The sequence below is a fragment of the Kryptolebias marmoratus genome, linkage group LG7 (assembly GCF_001649575.2).
Source record: "Kryptolebias marmoratus isolate JLee-2015 linkage group LG7, ASM164957v2, whole genome shotgun sequence".
NCBI classification, from domain to species: Eukaryota; Metazoa; Chordata; class Actinopteri; order Cyprinodontiformes; family Rivulidae; genus Kryptolebias; species Kryptolebias marmoratus.
Window position 1 is genome coordinate 2,584,935 of NC_051436.1, and position 20,637 is coordinate 2,605,571.

At 39.7% G+C, this 20,637-nt stretch overlaps 1 protein-coding gene across 1 annotated transcript in view; it reads left to right on the forward strand.

Annotated features, from left to right (window-relative positions):
- The window catches only part of trpc5a (transient receptor potential cation channel, subfamily C, member 5a), a 128,399-nt gene that overhangs the window by 56,235 nt on the left and 51,527 nt on the right, over positions 1-20,637 (forward strand). The window contains exons 5-8 of the mRNA XM_017436829.3: positions 2,582-2,698; positions 2,801-2,863; positions 3,118-3,255; positions 3,831-4,037. Coding sequence (XP_017292318.1) covers positions 2,582-2,698; positions 2,801-2,863; positions 3,118-3,255; positions 3,831-4,037 — 525 coding nt within the window. The remainder of the gene's footprint in view (positions 1-2,581; positions 2,699-2,800; positions 2,864-3,117; positions 3,256-3,830; positions 4,038-20,637) is intronic.

Sequence of the window (20,637 nt, forward strand, 5' to 3'; positions counted from 1 at the left end):
AGAGGAGATTAAAGATGCTGAAGGGAGGGAAAAATTAGCTGGAATCGCCCTTTAGCCATTTTCTGAATCAGAAACCAACTTCAGCTTCGTGGAATTGAAGGAGAATATTTTCAGCGAGTTACCTCGGTTGTGTTTCACCGTAAGCGGCGCTCTTCTTCTTCTGGTCTTTATTTTAGCAGTAAGGTAGCAAAGCAGCGCTCTTCTTTGTAGACATTGAGTTTGGCTGCAGCTGCACACAGTTGCAGCGCCTCCTACAGGAAACTGGTGGAGCTACGCAGAGAACCACGCCGTTCAAAAGCCTTGTTTGGATTCATGTTTTTATAAAACACTGAGGTCCTGTCGGCAAATCTCAAAGAACTCAAGTGATGTTACAGAAAAGAGTGGGTCAAAATTCCTCCACAAAGAGGTGAGACTGATAAGGTCAACATAAGGTCAATTTCAAAGAGTTAATGTTGTTACAGATTATTATGTAACAAGGTGAACTTCATTTTTCTTGCTGTATTTCTATGTTTTTGCTTCGTTTCTGTCCAACAAAAAGGCAAACTGTGTCAATCTGAACTGGCATTGGGGAGATTTATCTAACATTTTGTTACGTAAAACCTTAAAACATGAAAGAGAGTGCCTGTCTTTTTAATCAGCGTGTGATGCCTGCCTTGTAGCAGCTGTTTTCACACTTTTTGTCACGGCAGGAGAAAGGAGGGGGGGAGTAGAAGAAGGAAAGAACAGATGAGTAAAAGATTCTGGCAGGAGAAACGAGGAGGGGGGGGGCGACGGAGACTGAAGAAGAAGAGACAGGAGGGCAGAGAGAGGTACGAGGAGGTGAAGCAGACGGGAAGGGAAGACGACAGGAGGTTAGATGAAGAGAAAAATGGTGGGACAGCAGCAGGGAGAGGAGACGGATGAGAGGATGTGTAGGAGGAACAAGACAGAGGGACGAGAAGGTGGAGAAGACGCCCTCATCTTCATTCTCCCTCTGAGATGAAAGTGTTCAGTCCACTCCTCTTCCTCAGCTCTGGTCTTCGCTCCTTTAAGGTTTCTTGGAGCATGAATCATAGGTTTTATTCTTCACAACATGTAAAGACAGTTTCTTTATTTTTATCATCTGTATGCAGTGTATGGAGAATAAAATCCTTAACACCGTGTTGCATCTCTGCCACAACGGGACGAATTCTGCAGAAAACAGTAGTTCTCAAAGTGATTTATACTCACGGCCATCTTTGATTTATAGTCTGTATTTATCTGACAAACTTCGTCTGGCTGGAAAAGACACAAGACAAAAGAGACACGGAGGACTAACTTTACCAAGACAAACCGAGTCTGAACCAGAGAAAAGAGCAACTCTGTGGTCTGACGAGATGAAAACAGAGGTTTTAGACATAAGGTGATGGTTATTGATTGCTGAAAGAATGCTTCACGTTTTTTCTGTGTCAGCCAGCAGGCAGTAGGTTTATGGCAGGGCAGATTTGTCAAACAGCATTAAGGGAAAAGAGGAATGCATTTCCATTCTGAAAGGGGGGGAAAAAACAATAAATTGAACGAATCGTGGAGAATCTTTGAGCCTTCAAAATAAGAGACATCTTAGTCCCTGTGACCCTGCTGCAGTCTGCATGACCAGACGGCAAATTTGGAAAACCTTCGTCTGTGTGTATATGCTACCTCTGCATATCGTTTGTTTCCTGCTGCTTTATGCATCCCTGAGACGCTCTCCTGCGTCCTCATCACCAGCCTGGGCCATTCTGGATGTACGTCTACAACCAATCCATCCCATTCAAGATGGCCGCCACAGCTGATTGACCTTAGCAAACAAGAAAATGCCTAAAACTCAGTCAAGTGTACATATATTGAGCTAAAATTTGGTGTTGACGTAGCTAAGAGTTATACCCATTGTGGGCTACACATTGTGCAGTATCTGTTGGCATCAACCCTGTCTGTTAGCAAAATATCTCATAAACTAACAAAAAGATCCTAATGAAACTCTCAAAGTAATAATTAGACGTACATCAACAACTAATTAACTTTTGGAGTAAAACCTGTTTAAATTGCCAACATGACTAATTAGGATTAGGATAGTCAGTTTTACACGTATTAATCTACGATTAGGTGTGGTAGTTTCTGAGCATCATCTCCATGATTGCTCTGAGCACTGACACATCTATAATATTATATGAGACTGTGCATGAGGTCGTTTACCAGGTTGACCATAACGAACACAGCTCCATCCCCTCTTAGGATAAAATAACTTCAGTTTAAAACCCTGGCATAAAAGGTGATGTGCCTTTTAAATTTTAAATTGTCTTGAAGACAGTTTGACTTTTATATAAATGTCTTTTTTTAATTTATTAGGCTAATTTCTTTAGTTTTAATATAACTGTAGTGAGTTTAATTGATTTTCTTGAAAGCCGCTCTTTTTCTGTGAGTCAGGTTCACGTACGGTGCTGACTCAGCATTTTAATTGTTCATTTAAAAACTGTCCCCGACTCTTTGGTTTCCTGTTTGTCGGCCATCTTGCGTCAGAGGTTTCACCACAACTGATTTATCAAAAAGTCCCTTTTAACGAGTTTTGCTGTTCGCTTTTCTTCAGGTTCCCTCACTGATGATGGACAGCCAGTTCTCAGAGTTCACCCCTGACATAACTCCCATCATGCTCGCTGCTCACACCAACAACTACGAGATCATCAAGCTGCTCGTCCAGAGAAAGGTAATGACCTTGTTTCAGCAGGTCATTAAGCTAAATTACTATTGAATCCATTTTATTGCAGACTGCGCTCATTATATGTTTTATTTTGAATGTTCTGTGCAGGTCACCATCCCCCGACCGCACCAGATACGATGTGACTGTGTCGAGTGTGTATCCAGTTCAGAGGTAAGTGACTGTTTCTGCACTCCTTTTTGAAAAGCTCTGTAAAGGTTTAAATTGGTAGAAAATAAATATTTAACTTTCTGTCAATATTAATCATGACTTCAGAATAGGTATTACTTAAAATATTTAAATGGTTCTAATTTTCTCCCAGTCAGAGCTCACTAAATGTATTTATTTGTAATCAATAACAGGAGATGTATGTATTAAAATTAAAATTATACAGCCGGTGATTTGAAGAAATCTGTTTTCCTCTGCAGGTCGACAGCCTTCGTCATTCACGGTCTCGACTCAACATCTACAAGGCTCTGGCCTCGCCCTCTCTCATCGCGCTGTCCAGTGAAGATCCCATCCTAACGGCCTTCAGGCTGGGCTGGGAACTCAAAGAACTCAGCAAGGTATGGCTATAAACCCTGCCGAAGGACTGTATGTCACAACTACAGAGATTTATTCATGGAAAAAGTTTGTATTATTGCAGAAACTTTGTGATTTAGATCCCAGCACTGCATAAAGAATTTGAATGTAGCTTGAATTGGCCTCATAAATGGATTTTATTCTCTTATTATAAATGAAACATTAACCACAGGAGCTACAATGAAGAGCTTATTTGCCTTTGCATCAAATATACTACATAAGATTGAGGATGAGGGTTGTTGCATCCTTGACTTGGCTGTGAAAATGTCTGTGGAAGCAGCAGCGGCAAATATCAATTTTCTTTTTTTCCAGTTGAGCTGTCACATGATGTTTTACAGCATATAGACTTTATTTAGCCAAAAGCAATATCACTGCAACAACATAAAGCCCTTATAATGGTTGACTAAACATGCTTTTTTTCCACAGTGCAGTCTTCAGAAGCATTACTGTTAAAGCTGTTCAACTCATTCCAATTGCAGCTGCAGACTCTGATCTCATCTTAAATGCTTCGAAAGCTTTCTTACTGCTTACGTAACACGCAGCACGTTCCAAATTTCAGGTGGAGAACGAGTTTCGTCAGGAGTACGAAGAGCTGTCTCAGCAGTGCAAACGTTTCGCCAAAGACCTCCTGGATCAGGCCAGAAGTTCGAGAGAGCTTGAGACCATCCTGAACCACCGAGACAACGACCAGAGCGAGGAACTGGACCCCAGGCAGTGCCACGACTTGGCCAAGCTCAAACTCGCCATCAAGTACCACCAGAAAGAGGTAGGGACTGATCTTGGTTGCCGTTTTTTTGAGGAGGAGTTGGGTTTGGCAGAGGCTTTGCATTTCTAAACAGCGTGATACTCAATTTGTGGAAGGATGAAAGCCTTTAGCAGCATCCAGCTGAAATGGTGCCAGCTTTTTTCCTGTTTTTGTCAGTGTTGGGCTGACACAGTTACAGTCAGTTTGCAGTTGTTTGTTTGTTACACAGCCTGGATAAATCTTTGCCATCAAGGCTGAACAATAAATGCCAACACATCATTGGCATAGCTTCTGTATTTATATGGTGACCAAACGTGGTTGTGAAGTTTTGATTGACTTGGCTCAGGAGGAAAAGTAGTCGCCTGCTAATTAGGAGTTTGCCAGTTTGATTCCAACTTCCTCCACCACATGTTAAACTTCCCTTGAGCAAGAAAGCCCTGATCTGTGTGTGATACTCGAGGCAGTCCACACCCGAGTCACAAAAACGATCCATAAGTTAAACAAAGAAATTGCAGGAAGAAGGCAATAAATCATAAATCAATTAGTCTGTCAGGAGCTAAGCTAAGAATTGTCACAAAGGTTAACCGCAGCACAGAAAGGCTGTTTCTTGTTTCCCAATTTCCTTTCTGTTCTCTCACTGAAACTGTTTATTCCATTGAGAAAAGAAGAAAAAGTTAAATATATATCCATTTTTGCTTGGTGCATGCTACAAAATCATGTCAAAGAACTAATGATTTAGATTAAAGTGGCAGCATTTATCTGCCATTAGAGCAAAAGGTAAAGCAAAATGATTTAATAGCCATCTGTGTGCTTCTGCTCTGCATAATGACGGAAATTATTGTCCCGATAATTTCAACGTCGCAATATTTCTGTGGCTTCGGGGCAGTTTACAAACTATGCATGTAATGTCACTCAGCAGGACACTGCAGCTTTTTGTACAACATAAACATTAGCTTGAAATGATGGGGAAACGCTGTAAAAACCTGACTGTGATGGCCTCAAACACAATCTTCTGTGGTGGTTAAGCAAACATGTTGCTTAAACTCAAACATTTTTCCCAAAAAAATACTGGGAAAAGTCCACTGACAAGATAAATTACACACTGATTAATTAAGTTCCTAATACATCTGAACACAAATATGTATTTTATTTTCACATGGAAAGTTACAGAATCATCATCTGTAATCTGTGAGGTAATCATAGGCGTATAAAAGGACTTTTTCCCACTGTTTATGAATTTAATATCTCTCATTCCTTATTAGTGTGATATCAGTCAAATATTTTGTTCTATTCTGCCTGATTTGTAGTCAGAAAAGGATGCAGCACACTTTTAACATTTGGAAAAGAAGAAGAAGAAGAAGAAGTCTGAGCTAACGGCAACCAGAGATCTCGTGAGTTGGACTGAACCAACTCAAAGCTGAGGGAGGGGTGCAGAATTTGGTGATTAGTTTAGTTTTTAACCTACGAAAGTTAAATTGGAATCAGTATCTGGTTTTGTCCCAGTGCTGAGAATGATAACATTGTAAGTCAGGGAATGGGGGGAACACAAAACACAAATTTACACCCCCACTTCGGAAAATTGCTGCTGCTCCACCTGCTCCATTGATCAGGTGCCAGTGGATCCATGATCCCTCTACACTCCAGATCCCGCCCTGGCATGACTGTCTTAGACTTCTTACAAGCAGCGAGGTGCTAGAACAGGCTTCTCCAATCCTGGTCCTGGAGGGCCACCATCTTGCAAGTTTTTACTTGTTCCTCTGCTCCAACACACCTGATTTGGATCAATGGGTGATTAACAGGCTTCTGCAGAACATGAAGAGGTGATTTAACCTCTGAATCAGGTGTGTTGGAGCAGAGAAACAAGGAAAACATGCAGGATGGAGACCCTGAAGTCCAGGATTGGACACCACTGTGCTAGAAGATCGCACTCTGCGAACATGAGGCGACCGGCACATGAATCAGGTCTGAGCTGCGTTGTTTAATTGACCTCTTCATGATCAGTCGTAACCTGCTTCAGATTCTCAAACTACGTTCGTGTGCATGGTCCCCGCTTCATGGCCCCACGCAGGAGTGAAGAAGCCTAAATCCATATAAACTGGAGGTATATTAAAGACGGTTTTTGATGTTTGAGGCATTTTTGTGCATGAGCAGTTCACTCTGTGTAGCATGGAAATCAAACCTGCAGCCATTTGAGCATGATGGACACAGGAACTTTCTGCCCTAGTTCCATCTTTTCAAACGCACACACACACACACACACACACACTCCTCTGCACTATATTCACTTATGTTTGAGGAGTAGAAAGACTCAGCTTCTCCCTCATTGGTCCTGTCAGAGCAGAATGCAAACATTTGAGGACATACACAGAATCAGAAAGTGAATTTAGGGAAAGCAGGGAGAGGGATGGCGTGCGTGAGGAAGGAGGAAGAAGAGGGAGGAGAGAGGAAGAATCCTACTTAGAGAAATAATGAGCTGAAACAAGTGTGAGCAGATGCAAAGGACGCACAAACACACAACTTAATGTCACAGAAAGAGAGCCAAAAAATAAAAAAATGAGTTGGATCAAGCGAGCTCGTGAGTGATGGTATAGAGCAAAACGAAGTCGGAGAAAGCCCAAGGCGATGTGCGTCTCTCTTCACGTCTACACGCTGGTTCCCTGCTGTTTGCAGCTCGGTGCAGTAGAAGGATCCTGGCAGACAGATGAAAGCGGCAGCGAGAGGACAGAGACAGAGGAGGAGACGCCGAATGACAGGGATGAGACTTAGATGGACTGAAGGAAGCGTAAGAGCAGGAAATGAAGTGCTTTCTGTCCCCTGGAGAACAGGAGGTGATGAAGGTAAAGCCCTGACATGAAAACAGACACCGAGCTTCACACGGGGCAGTTTGTAGAGCCTGGAGTTTGTTTTCTTTGTAGGTGTTTGATAGGATGCGTTCAATAAATAATGTAAAACTTCACCTGCCTCCAATCGTGCCATATTTTTAAACTAAGATCATCTCATCTTAAGACATGACAGATTTTTATGTCATTTGGCTGTGGCAGCCATTGCTTCAAAAGTTAATTGTAAAGGCACAAACAGTAACAATTTCCTGAAAAGTTTCTTAAAGATCAGTCCAGGGGTTCGTAAGATATTTCGCTAACAGACAAGCAGAGTTTACTTCACTAATTAATTGCAAACAATTTAACAACGATCATGTGTGGTCTGTCAGTACCCACCGAATTTTAGCTCGATATCTGTGACGTTGACGACGTTGTAGCCATTTTTGTGTTTATGTAAGTTTAATTAGCTGTCGCAGTCATCTTAAAACATGTTGTATCCTAAATTGAATCAGTTGTAGAGGAACATCCAATGGTTACTTTCTGCAGGTTTCATTAAAATTCATCCGGTGGTTTATTAGACATTTTGCGAACAGACAGACATGACTGCTGAACACACACAGGCAATTATATGAATTATGTGCAATAATAATAGCTAAAGCCGTAGCATTGCTGTGAAATTATTTCATAGTCATTACCTTCAGAATACAGACTGTGCAACACAAATAGTTAAAATTCCACAATCCACTTTTTGAAAAACATCATTTTTGTTTTAAACGTTCAGGAAAACATTAATGAATCTGAATTTTGTGCACTAAGATACTGTGATTTTAAATGTCAGTAAGAAAGCATTAAAATAGTACTTTGCGCTCTCTACTACAGTAAATTACAGATAATTTACAGTTCTGTAATTTACTAATCTAGTCTCACTGGCGCTTCTATGAAAGCCCGTTCCCAGAACCTCCTGCTGTTCGGCTGCCGTCTGCAGCACACCTCACTGTGAGGTATAATTAGCTGCAGCTCTCACGGAGCGGATCTGAGAACGTACAGAAAGCCGAACGTCTCATTTTTTAAAAGACATTCTGAAGACGGCGACTCTTAGCTCTGAAATTGAACGCGTTAGGAGGAGGAGAGGATGAGGAGGATGGGGGGGGGGGACAGCAGCTGGAAGGATGGAGGGAGGAAGACGTCAGGGAAGAGGTGAGCAGAATGACAAGGTGGAGAGGGCAGGGAGGAAGCTGACGAAAAAAACAGGAAATTCTGAAGAGAAATGGAGCAGTCACAGAGAAACTGTGTGACAAAATACATCTAAAATGAATAACTTGTTAAAATAAATAAAGTCTGAGCCACCTTTCATGCCAGAGTTTAAAACTAAAAGCTGTTTTGGTCAGATCTTCTACAGCAGCGGTGTCAAACCCAGAGACACAAGGGGGCCAAAATTAAAAATTTGGTCCTAGCCAAGGGCCAATCACGATCAATATTTATTTAAAATTACATAAATTAATTGGTTTTAGATGTATTATGTCAAATCATTCATATAGAAATATCAATGGCCTTTTCCCAGTTACAGATTATACAGAATTTAGAGCAAACAGACTTTAATGAACACAGACAAATAGATCAAACTTCAAAAAGCTCATCATTAGCTGTCATTTCTTACGCCTCACTCAGCTTTTAAAAGAATTTTTTACCATGAAAACAAACAAAAACCTGATCATACAGAAATTAAAATTATAAATTGTTGGCTTCTAAGTCACTGTCAGAGAAAACTTCACTAATTAGGCTCAGTTTTTATTTTTTAGCAAAATCAGAGACTCGATCTGTCCCAGTCTGGAGGGCCGGAACTGGCCCGCGGGCCTTCAGTTTGACACGTCTGTTCTATAGTTTTGTGAGCTCAGATCATTACAGAATAAAACCCCCAAATTATTATTGGGCTTTACTGAAGGAAGGTGTCAGGTGGTAGCTTCCTGACACCTTCCTGATGCCAATGAGTGTATCCAGGCAGTTGTGTTTAGTGCCATAAATCAAGTGCGTTATACTGAATTGTAATAAGTAGCTGTCAAAAAGCATAAAAATCATTCATTGTTTTACCAGTTTTCCCAAAAATGTGTCAGTTTTCGGTGAGTTTTAAAGCCTGGAGACTAAAGATGCCTTCAACGAATGCGAACCTGTCTTTGGCAGCATCGTTTTACGTCAGCATTTCAGCCAGTGAAGTCAGCGAGCTGACAAAAACTGAGAGGACGAGCAGACATGGAGGAAGGCACGCCGACTGAGGAAGACGGCATGTTTCACCAAAATGAAAGGGAGGGAAGAGACAGCCGTCAGCAAAAGTTTGTCTGAAGTCGGAGACAGGGGAGGAAACGGGAGAAGGAAGAAATGAGGAAAGTGAAAGTGGAAAAGTTGATGAATTTTAGGAGAGACTCGGATGTTTTTAATTATTTGTGTGACAGAGGAAGGAAGTGGAGACACATTTTTCTGCCACTCTCTAATCATATTGGCTTCAAAAGGATTAAAAAACTTCAGAAAGCAATAAAATAAAGTCAGTGAGTCTAATTAAACCGAAATAATAACCAGGTTTACCAAAAGTAGCAGTAATTTTAAGTTTTTATTCCTGTTAAATTATTTAGGAGCATCTGTTACATGTAACCATACACCATAGTTTAAGTCATGCACAAAAAATATAATTAATTTCAAAAATATAATAATTGTCTCCTATTTAACCAGTTTTTTTTTTACCTCAGACAGGAAAAGCTGAGTAAAAATGTGTCTATATGATGTATTCTATAATGTAATTTTCAAGTTTTTAGTTTAAAAAAGTTTTCAGTTCTGTGGAAAATGTCATTTAAATCAAGAATAAAGATGTGGTCCACCACAGAAGTTGGATTTTGTAGGTGTGTGTGTGTGTGATGGTAGAACCAATTTCCCATTGATTTAACCTGTGATTGTTCCACTGTGTCAAACTCTGACTCCGGGTATAAAACACAGATTATCCATCAGTTCGTTCTAGTTAGGAGTCAGACAGAAATCATTTATTTCTTTCAGTGACTTTTGGAACAAAATGTGACCTTAACTTGCGTTGGGACCAGCTTTGACTGCATTTGTATGAAACTTTATTTCTACGAGGGTTTTACGGAGGATAGAAATTGACTCCAACCTGAAGGATTGTTTTGTGTTTGAATTTCCATGGAGGAAATGTCAGGTTAGCCGTCCTACAGACCCTCTTCGTATCGACATATTTGTGTTTTACCTGTTTGTGTACTTGCTTGTGTCTTTTGTCTTCTTGGTTGTTTGAATACAGTTGATGAATGCACTCTTGTTTCTCTATTATTTCCTTTATTTGACATTTCAGTGTCCTGTTCAGCTCATCTCACTGTAATTTAATACTCTTTATTTTGTGGTTCTCTCTGCATGTTTGTTGTTCAGGATTGTCTCCGTTTAGCTCAGTGTGTGTGTGTGTGTGTGTGTCCTGTATGACGGAGGTCAAAGTGTCTGCAGTAGTGTGACAATAACAACACCAGGCTTTTAAAGCAAATCACAGGATGCTGTGAAACTGAAACATACACTTCTTGTAATGAATTCTAGTATTTTTGTTTCTGTTTTGGCTTTATGTTCTGGTGCTTTGTTTTCTGGGGTTATTGTTTCTTTTATTTTATTTTGTCATCTGGGTTTTGGTTTACTTCTTGTTGTCTTTCCCCATTTCTCCTCAGTCAGCTCCTGTTTTCTTGTCACGCCCATCTCCATCTGCTTCCTTGGTTTCCTCTCACCTGTGCCCACTTCCTCTAATTGCCTTCTGCCGTTTAAAACCCGGTCATCTCCTCCACTTACTCGCTGGTTCATTGTCCGTGATTTTCTCCATGTTTCTTGTTCCTTGTCGTCTTGCATCACCGCGCCTCGTCATTATTTGCATTTTTGGATTTTTGTTGCAGTTTGTTTAGCTGCCACGTCAGCTTTTTGCTTTCTTGTTTTGTTATTTTAAAATAAATTTTCAGTTTGGGTTCCTCTCGTTCTCCTCGGCCTCTGACACTTCTATTAATATTGGGTTTTTTCCTTTGTGTGTGTGTGTGTGGCCATGTATTTGATACATTGCGGGGACAATTTTCCTAACATATACTACCTTGTGAGGACCAACTGCTCCTTGTGGGGACCAAAGCCTGGTCCCCACGAGGAGAAATGATGTTTTTGGGTTAGGGGTTCGGTTTAGGACTAAGGTGTGAATTGAGTTTAGGTTTGGTTTAGGGTTAGCTATGTACTGGTAATGGTTAGGGTTAGGGTAAGTCTCAGGGTTAGGCTGTAGTTAGGGTGTAGAAATGAATGGAAGTCAATGGAAAGTCCCTGCAAAGATGGAGAGACGTAACATGCGTGTGTGCGTTTGGCATCCCATGAACCACTGGATGGGTTTGAATGAAACTTTCAGACAGCAATCATCTCAGCTCAATAAATTTTGAAGTCAACCTGATTTAAAAGTAGTTGCTTCAGTCAACTGACAATAGAAAGCATAAAAATTTTACCAATAATGGGTTAAATATTTGGTGTGGTGGTTGCAGAGTCATCATCAAAACTTACCTCAAGCTCTACACAAAATGGAGGATTTTTTAGCTTAAAACTTTGACATTTATTTTTTATGATTTGGAAACTTTTGGAGCTGGTTGCATGTTTATATAAATGACTTTCTAAGGGCCAAACTGCTTGGACTGATGTGGACTAAACTCGGACGGAGAGCTACGGCTGGACTGAATGTGAAACCGATGCTCGGTGGTTTGTAGTTGTGCTGCAGTGGAAAAGATGACCATCACAGCCATCTTTCTGCAGTGGGAGTATGAGCGGGTCCCTATCAGCATTCTCCAGAGTGCTCAATGCAAATTACATCTCCAACAATCTTCCCATGTCTCTCTGTGATCGATAACCAGTCCCAGCTCGGCATTCACCACACGACCCGTTTTCTCTGAATCATTTCCTCATTCTGTACATGTCCTCTGTCTCAAGGAGTCATCCCCAGTTTTATTTCTGTCCTTGTTTCCTTTCCTTTGACCCGTCTCCTCACTCCTTTCTTGCCCTTCTCATGTCGAAGCGGTCGCAGTTATCGATCCGGCTTTAAGTGAACGGGAACATAGAAGAAGGGGAAGGCAGAGGTGTGAGTGGAGTTTTGAAGTGTGAGGAGTTGCGTAACACCAAAGTAACTTTAGGTTTCGACTCAGCGGTTCCATCCTCATGGCTAAATTGCTTCACACATGCCACCACTTACCCATCATGCTGTGGGCCTCGGCGCCAAATAAAATCTGTGATTGGCTGTTTGACTCACAGGAAGTAATGAAGTATGTCCAGCTGGCTGGCGGAAAGGTGTAGGAAAAGAGGCTGATACCCTTCATGACACCTCTGCAATGCCTTCTGGGTAAGCAACTGGTGAATGAGGGGACAAAAAAAAAGTGTGACAAAAATGCCAAACGTTAGAGGAGAGGAATGAGAACAGAGTGAGAATAGTTATCGGTGTGTTTGTGTTTGCAGGCTGCTGTGCTGTTCCATGTGGGTGTGTGCTGATAATGTGGGTTAGTTGGTGCATTCAATGAAAACCTTTGTCTTTAAAGAAGAATAAGTTTATAGATTTATTTATTTTTTTCACTGTTTGTGGTTTGATTTGTATGAGATCAGGTCGGATCCATCTATCCATCCATCGGGGACAGAGTTTGTTCTGTTTCAGTGCAGAAACATGCAGCCACGATGCAAAACTAACCAGTGCAGGAAATGTTTTATCCCACCAGCCATCAGCCTTTTAAATCTGTTTAAGAGTGTGTGTTGTTCATGTTCAAGCCGGCCTGCAGTTCTCAGTTTCCTTGTGTGAGTCACTGAGGTCTGCAGTCTCCATGCTTGAATTTTGAACATGTTCAAAAAGTTCAAAATGTCCTCCGAGTTGTCTTGAGCATCTCAAACTTGTCTCCTCTGACAGAAAACATTGGAAGCTGCAGCCCCAACGGTCCAGGTCTAAAATCTACGCCGATGATAGATATATTTATTATTCAACACACTTGTCCAAATCTACCTATCTTTATTTCACAAATGTGCTCCAGCTGATTAAATCTTAAAGCCCCTCTGGATAATTGAAGGTATCTTGAATCTTGAGAAAAATATCCGAAATGTTAAATATTGGCTCTAGTTCTAGAAATCACCAACTGTTGTTTGGTAAAATATAATCTTTTACTCCTGAAAGATATAACATTCTCAAATCCAGAAGAAAATGACATGAAGAACCCAGTCTACACGTCTCTTGATGTTTTTAAAACTGCTGACTTTGCACCTCTCGTCTGCACACAAACTGACTTTTTATTGAGAAACATTCAGATTAAAACTTTGTTTTTTTGTGTCCATGAGGATTTCAGATACAGACCTGTTTCTGAAACATTTATGCATCAGCTTGTTTCACTCATGCCCTAAAAACCAAAGAAACAAAAGAGACATTTTTACAGTTTTTTTCCTGCATCTGTGTTGCGTTATTCTGAATCTGCGGCGAAGACATTTTCTTCCCACCTGGATGTTGAATTTAGTGTCCAACAGGTCCGATAACAGGACATGGGTGTGCCTAACTTATGATTTAAAAACAACAAAGATCCGTTTAAAAAGGGTCTCAGCTTTGAACCATTTGGCGGAACCGTTCTGCCAAAAAGGCCTAAACTTTGATTTGATTATGTTTTAAATGTGAGGACATTTGAAATGGTATCAAATAAAAAAACAAGCTTTAACAGAATCTTTAACCAAATTAATTGTTTGTTTGTTTGTTTTTTACAAAAAAGGGGGCGTTTTCGCCCCCTAGTGGTGTAATCTGAATTTCTGAGCATTTTCGTCACCATAATGTGGATTAAATTGTTTCCATAAATAGAAAGGGAAAAAAAAAGTTTATTTTAAATATTTATAGTAGTCAGGAACAGAGCACAAAACTAAATTACTAAACATTTTAACCCACTCGCATGCCTCCAAAGTCAAATCAGAATACATTATTGTTTCGAAGAGAAGGCAGGTTTAAATGAGGTTTAAATATTCAGTGAAAAATGGGCAAATTCGAAGAGGTAAAGTGACCATCACAGCCATCTTTCTGTTTTTATTTTTTACCAGACACACCGACTTGTTCCCAAACGGTGTTTTTTACAGTCTGGATGCATTTTTGATACAACATCTACACCCAACAAGGGGGTGGAGGGTTGAAGATTTGAAGAAAAATCTAATAATTACTGGATGAATTAAAGTGCACATCTCTGTTTATTTAGTTAGTAATTCAAAGGGACATTTCTAAGACATTAACTAATTTCATTTCATTTCATCATCACCAGCAGTTTAACTAACAAAGAATATTATGCTAAAATATAAAAATGGGCCATTTTAAAGCGTAAATTCATAAAGACTGTTTCTCCTTTCAGACGATAACCGCTGAACTTTTTACATTTTAAACACCTACGATAGTTAAAGCTGCCATTTAAATGTGAATTATGTCAACACAAATCATTGACCCGTTTTAGTGCTGAGGCGTGTTTAAATGTCAAAGAGCAGTGACAAGATAAACACACACACACACACATACCACCACACAACACATAAACATGAGCTTTAACGCACTGCAGCACGCGATACTTTTACTGACTTGATGTTTGCTGCAGTGCTTTTTATTGCACACACACACACACACACACACACACGCACGCACGCACACACACACACCCAAGCTGTGCTAAAAGTGCCGCAGGTTTGAAAAGGTGATGAGCAGCTGCATTAAAACCTGCTGGGAAAACCTCGTGACACAGCAGAGAGTTGCTGCAAAAACTGAAAATTACAGCAAAACTTTAAATTTTTATTATTTATTATTATCATTAAATAAAGGCTGTAAAAACATTTAAATTAAAGATAAATGTTTTGTTTTAAGTTAAGCAGTTTATGAACTCTGATCTGAAATGGTTTACTTTAAATTTTGTTTTTTGCTCCAATCTAAAACAAAAATGTAACAAACACAGTGAAAGGAAGGGAAGTGGGAGATAAAGCGATGAAGCCCAGGAAAGTGTTGCTAAGAAGATAAATGGAAGAAGAAATAGTTGCTGAATAACCAATAAATCAGCCTCTCCTTACCGTGTTGGGTGGTGCTGGTGTGTGGAGATCCAGCCAACACTGCTGACACATCCAGAGTCCCGGGAAGGTTCGAAGTTTTCCAAAACGGCCCAAATTTATCCACTTTCCTCCTTTATCGCAGCAAAAATGAAACAATACATGGTCCCAAAACATAACACTGTATTTCTAACAGTATAGTTCATGTAAATATGTCACAGTCAAAGCCTATTTATATGCAGTAGTGACTGTATTTGTTAAAATACATCCACTACTAGTAAGTCTGGTTTTTAAAATAAAAAAAAAAAGATTTTAATCTGAAAACAGAAAAGAGCTTCAAGTAAACAATAAAACAACTAATGCATGTTTTTAATTTACTGAAAAATAAATAAATAAATAACATGCAATATCTGTATTCTGTAACATATTTTTTGAAATTCAGATATTTTAAGATTACTGTCCTTTATGAATTTTTGTTATTTATCCTGTTAGGATTGACAAGTTTAGCCAACTTGTGCTGAATTAGTCAAACACAAAAGCAGGACCTACGTTTTTGGGGGGATTTTTACTTGATGCAGCATGAAGCCGTAGAACTGAGTTTAGTTGCAGCGAGAATGGTGGCAACAAAGGTGTTACTAAACTTTGGGCAGGATGACATCGTAGCCTCGACATGAAGCCAGCGCGGTTCGTACTGTTCAGACAGCTGCGTTCAAACCCCATGTCAAGGGTTTGATGCCAGCAGGATCTCTGACATCGTCCTCAGGACCGTTACAGCGACACCAGGATCTTCAGCCGCCTGCAGAACTCAAGTTTGATGCATTCTCCGTGTTATCATGGACCTACTGTGCTCTACTTACTACATTCACCTGAAGACCGTTCGCTCTCCGGCTGATTTTATTTTATTTTTTCACGTATCGATCCGGTGTAAAGGGGGTGTTTGGTTACTGATGTTGCAGGTGGAGGAGCAACAAAGAGCACGAGAGAAAAAACCTCGACCTGAGGTGAACTGTAGACACGGGAAACGCAGGAAAGTGAGTGACTCGTGTACAGCAGGGCAGCGGGACGTATGATCCCCCCGTCATTCAGACAAAAATGAAAATAAATGAAGAAAAAATCCTGGAAACATTATCCAGTCAGAAGACAGGAGGATGAAAAACGAGAAAAAACTGAGGTTTGGTGACAGTTTGATAAATGACAGCAATCAAAAAGAAATGTTGAGGGAGGAAGAAATTAATTACAGGCTGGGACTAGATGGAGGGGTTTTGGCTTTTTTTGGTTTTGTTTTGAGGAACAGCAGACTCGGGATGGAAAGGGGGTGACCTAAAAAAAGAAAAAGACAAAAGTGACAACTTGTTTTTTATGTAGGAACAGTTATCCTCAGAAGATCACAATAAAGGTTATAAAACTGTTTATCTGTTGGAGGATGTTAGAACAGAGGTGGCTTTTATTTTAGTCTTTTTAAGATTCACCTGATTTCCCCTCCTACAGACTAACTTTTATTTCTATCCGGATTTATTTGTTTACATAAATATAAATATCCGTTCTGCATCATGAAGGCCTTTTTTTATTTACAAGGACTGAGCTCTTTTAAAATGTTAGATTAGGTGCAACTACCACTCACGAAAAGTAATCCTGAGGTATTCACAATCATGTTTATCCACAGTATTTTTAAAACGTTGCAATAAATAAACCTTTTAGCGACAATATTAACATTTTAATGGATCTTTTTTAGTCTGAAAACTTTCTCAATAAACCCTAAACTTGTTACAAATCTTGGCACAACAAGACAAAAATAAATGTTGTTTTTCTGGACAATTTTAGACCGATTTGAGCAATAGATCAGAAGTTTTATATCCAGTGAAAATATTACCAGGGTTTGTTGTTTCGTTTCATATACCAAATTTCTTCCTTAAATTGAACCTTAAACTTAATCAGAAAGATTCGAGGTGCACAATATTATCATCATGTCTTTGAAATTAAATATCAGATTGATCCAAGCACAAAGATTGGGTCCAATTTGGTCTGGTTGTGGCTAATTTCAAGTCTGGAGCTGTGAGAGGCTTATCCAAGCTTATCAAAATCAGATATCAGTCTGAGGTCTTGCTTTAAAATCTTGTATAAAGATAAAATTAAGTTCAAGCACAGCCATATGTGAAGCAATGTCAAACAAATTGTGTTTCTCTGCCAGAGTGAGTGAAAAACTGATATTACAGAACAGTCCAGAGGCGGTGCTGAAGCCATGATGTGCAACCAGGGAATGCCTCAAATAATTGTATGGATAATGGTAATATAGCTCATCGAAGGCCTGGCTTTAAAATACCAGACATAAAACAATAAAATAAGAATAAACTACCTGCATGTCACAGAGTCAAAGTATAACTAAAACCTTTTAAAGTCTTAAAACATGAGGAATGAAGCTGGTCTTCATGCTTTTTAGTTTTAAATTTAAATTCATTTCTTGTTCTCCAAGTGACTCTATTTTTGAGGTCAACCTGATTCAAGATGGCTGCCACGACTAGTCAATCTTTGCAAACACAAAAATAGCTAAACCTCTGCTATTTTTACAGACATTGAGCTAAAATGATCTGAGCACCAACAGATCGCTCAACATCTTTATTTAAAACACTAGCAGGCGACATGTCTTCAAGAAAGGCCACTTTTTAATTTATTCATCGTCTGGAAATAATAAAAACACCAACATCTGATATACAGTTTAACATCTTAATTTTTCTTAAGCAACTTTTCTTTATTTTCAAGTTTTTCTTCAATTGGACCATTTAACTTTTCTTTAATATATAATAAAACCCTGGAGCACGAACATGGTAGTCAAGTACGTGTGTGTGTGTGTGTGTGTGTGTACTCTTCCTGTTGGAGGGTGTGTGTGCATGTGCCTGAATCATTTAAAAGACCTTTTTCTGTCCTCGAGCCTGTGATACCTCCAGTCCTTCTAAATTATACATTAAGTTAAGTCGTCTCAATAATAAATAGCTGTGTGTGTGTGTGTGTGGCTGTTGTTTTCTCACTGGGACCATTTTTTTGGTATAAACACGAGTTTTATTGGGACCAGCAGTCCTGTTTGGAAGCAGGCCCGCTCCTAATGAGGCAAAACGAATTGTCCAGAATGAAAAGGAAGTCAGTGCAGTGTCCCAATAAGGATTGCTGCACAATGTTGTGTTTTTTCTGTAGCTTTGTGTGTGTGTGTATGTGTTTGTGTTGGTGTGTATTTGCAGTTCAATAGTTTTGCTGCAGCAGCTGAATAATATATTGACCTTCATTCATGTTTTATTCATTGGATCCAAATGAATTATTGCTTTAATTAATCTATCAACACGCGTTCTTGTTTGCAGAGGCTTACAAGTGCAAACATGCAAACAGATGTTTGAATCTTTGTGGGGACATACACTGTGACCTTAATCATCACAACCCAATCCCTAATTCTCACTTTGACCAAATCCTCTTCCTGTAAATGAATCTCAACCTCAAAAAAGCCTCTTGAAGTGGTGTAAATATTCAAAACTGAGCAAAACGTCCTCACTTCTCAGCTTCCGGCCCTCAGAGAAACAGTTAAACACGTGCATAACAAACACGCTGAATCTGCCGTGTTTGGTAACAGTTTTTCCTCTCTCTCTCTCTCCAACTCATGGTCATAAATTGTTTGTGTTGACTGCGTTTCCCAAATACTCTGCCAGGCTATTGTTTCGTGTACACATGCAGACTTGACTAAGACTGTGGATCGCTCACACATGCACAGATTTACACAAAATGTTACTAATCTGATCAGTCGGCGTCTCTGTGCTGCAGAACACAACAGGAGGCTTCAGTTAGGCTGTACACAAAGAAGGAATCCAGGATAAAGTGGGACAAAAGAAGAGCTGCTGCATGTTTTTACGGTTTTTATTCAATCCCTTTCTTCAGTTTTCTCACATTTTCCTTATCTGTTTAGAACCTCATGGTTGTACGGTTCTGCTTTGGATTTCTGAACTCTCAATGGTACAGCACAACATTAAATATGAAGACTGCACAGAACCCATGCAGCATCTTTTTGAGCTAGAAATATAACATTTTTAACAGACACGAGTGTTGGATTTGTTTGAATGTGTGAAAATCCCTGCAATCAGGTGACTGTTTCAAACTAAACCTGGCAAAATAAGCAATAAAAGACGAATTTTAAGACTTAAAGGAAAAATTTGGATCTTTCTAAGTGGAGTTCAGTGGAAAAGTTGGAGATAGCTCTTTGAACAACTTTAGTTTGGAGAATTGGAGTTTATTTCTGACCAGGTCCAAGATTAAAGTGGATTTCTGCCCTCTTAAAACAAATCCAATCTCAAAAGGTTTACAGCATTTCATGTAAACACTATTTTATAAACCTCTGCACCATTGTCAGTGTTGCATTACATTTTCTACTGAAGCCAGTATCTCACAGGGCTGCAGCTGTTGGTAACAAGTTGGCAAATGGGATTCATGGAGTCGTCTCCAAAATGTCTCAAAACATTTTCAGTTCTCAGTTTCCATGTGTGGGTCACTGAGGTCTGCAGTCTTCTCATTTGAATTTCAAAAGGCTTCAGAAAGTTCAAAATGTCCTCCGAGTTGTCTCAAGCATCTCAAACTTGTCTCATGAGCGCTAAAAGGAGCTCTCCTCTGACAGAAAACCTTGGAAACCGCAGCCCTAGGTCTAAAATCTGTGTCGATGATACATATATTTATTTTTCAACACACTTGTCCAAATCTGCCTGTCTTCATTTCACACATGTTCTCCAGCAGATTAAATCATAAAGGTGGATTTTATGAGGGTGGAGGTTGGCAGTGAAATAATGTGCACAGCCTACAACACTTCAAATGGTTTGGTAGAAGTGCTGTTTTCTTCACAGTTTAACTCTTTGAGGGAGAGCAGGTAGACGAAAAAGCAAACAGACGAATAAAAGTATCAAGAATAGACGCCGAAACCAAAATAAAAACTGGAATTAAAGTTGGCGAGATGCTACGGAAAACCAAACACTCCATCAGATAGAGGATTAACAGAAGAAAAGGCGGAGAACGAGACAAATAAAATAAATAAGGAGCGAATTGGCCCAGAGCACAGACGCTTTCCTTATTTCTATGTAAATCACAAGCATGAGCACAGATGGACTGAAACAGTGTTAGCATGACTTGCTTTGTTTTAACATTGAGGGGAGATTGCATCAGGCCGAGGGGAAATTTAATTAACCAGCGCTGCACGGGGTAGCCATGGTAAGCATATTTCTGTAGTCACAGCAGAAATTGCCCTATTGATTAAATTAGCTGGAAATTAGCTTTTGGGAAAGAGTGTGGAAGAAAGGGGCTGAAGTATTGGTTAACTTAACTTTATTTCCTACAGTTCACCTTTTATATTCAGATAGAACCTGCATGTTCCTCAAATCTGCTAGATCCATTTTCTCTGTTTAAGAGTCACTTCTTTGAGAGCTCTGATCTGCACTGTTGTCGTCTTAAGCAGGGCCGTATCCAGACTTTAAAAAAGACTGAGGTCAACCACTCATTCTCCCCCTGCACATCAGTTACAATGAAGACCAAAACTGAATTAAAATAGAAGCATTTATTTAAAACAAGTGGCTTGAATGTGTATATGACATGTATTTGTGTGTGTTTGTAAATCCATGGGGATGAGCCTCATCTGAAGCAACAGAGGACTCAGGGCACAACCATGATGACTCACTGAAATGACATGAATTAGTTTATATGAATGTTGA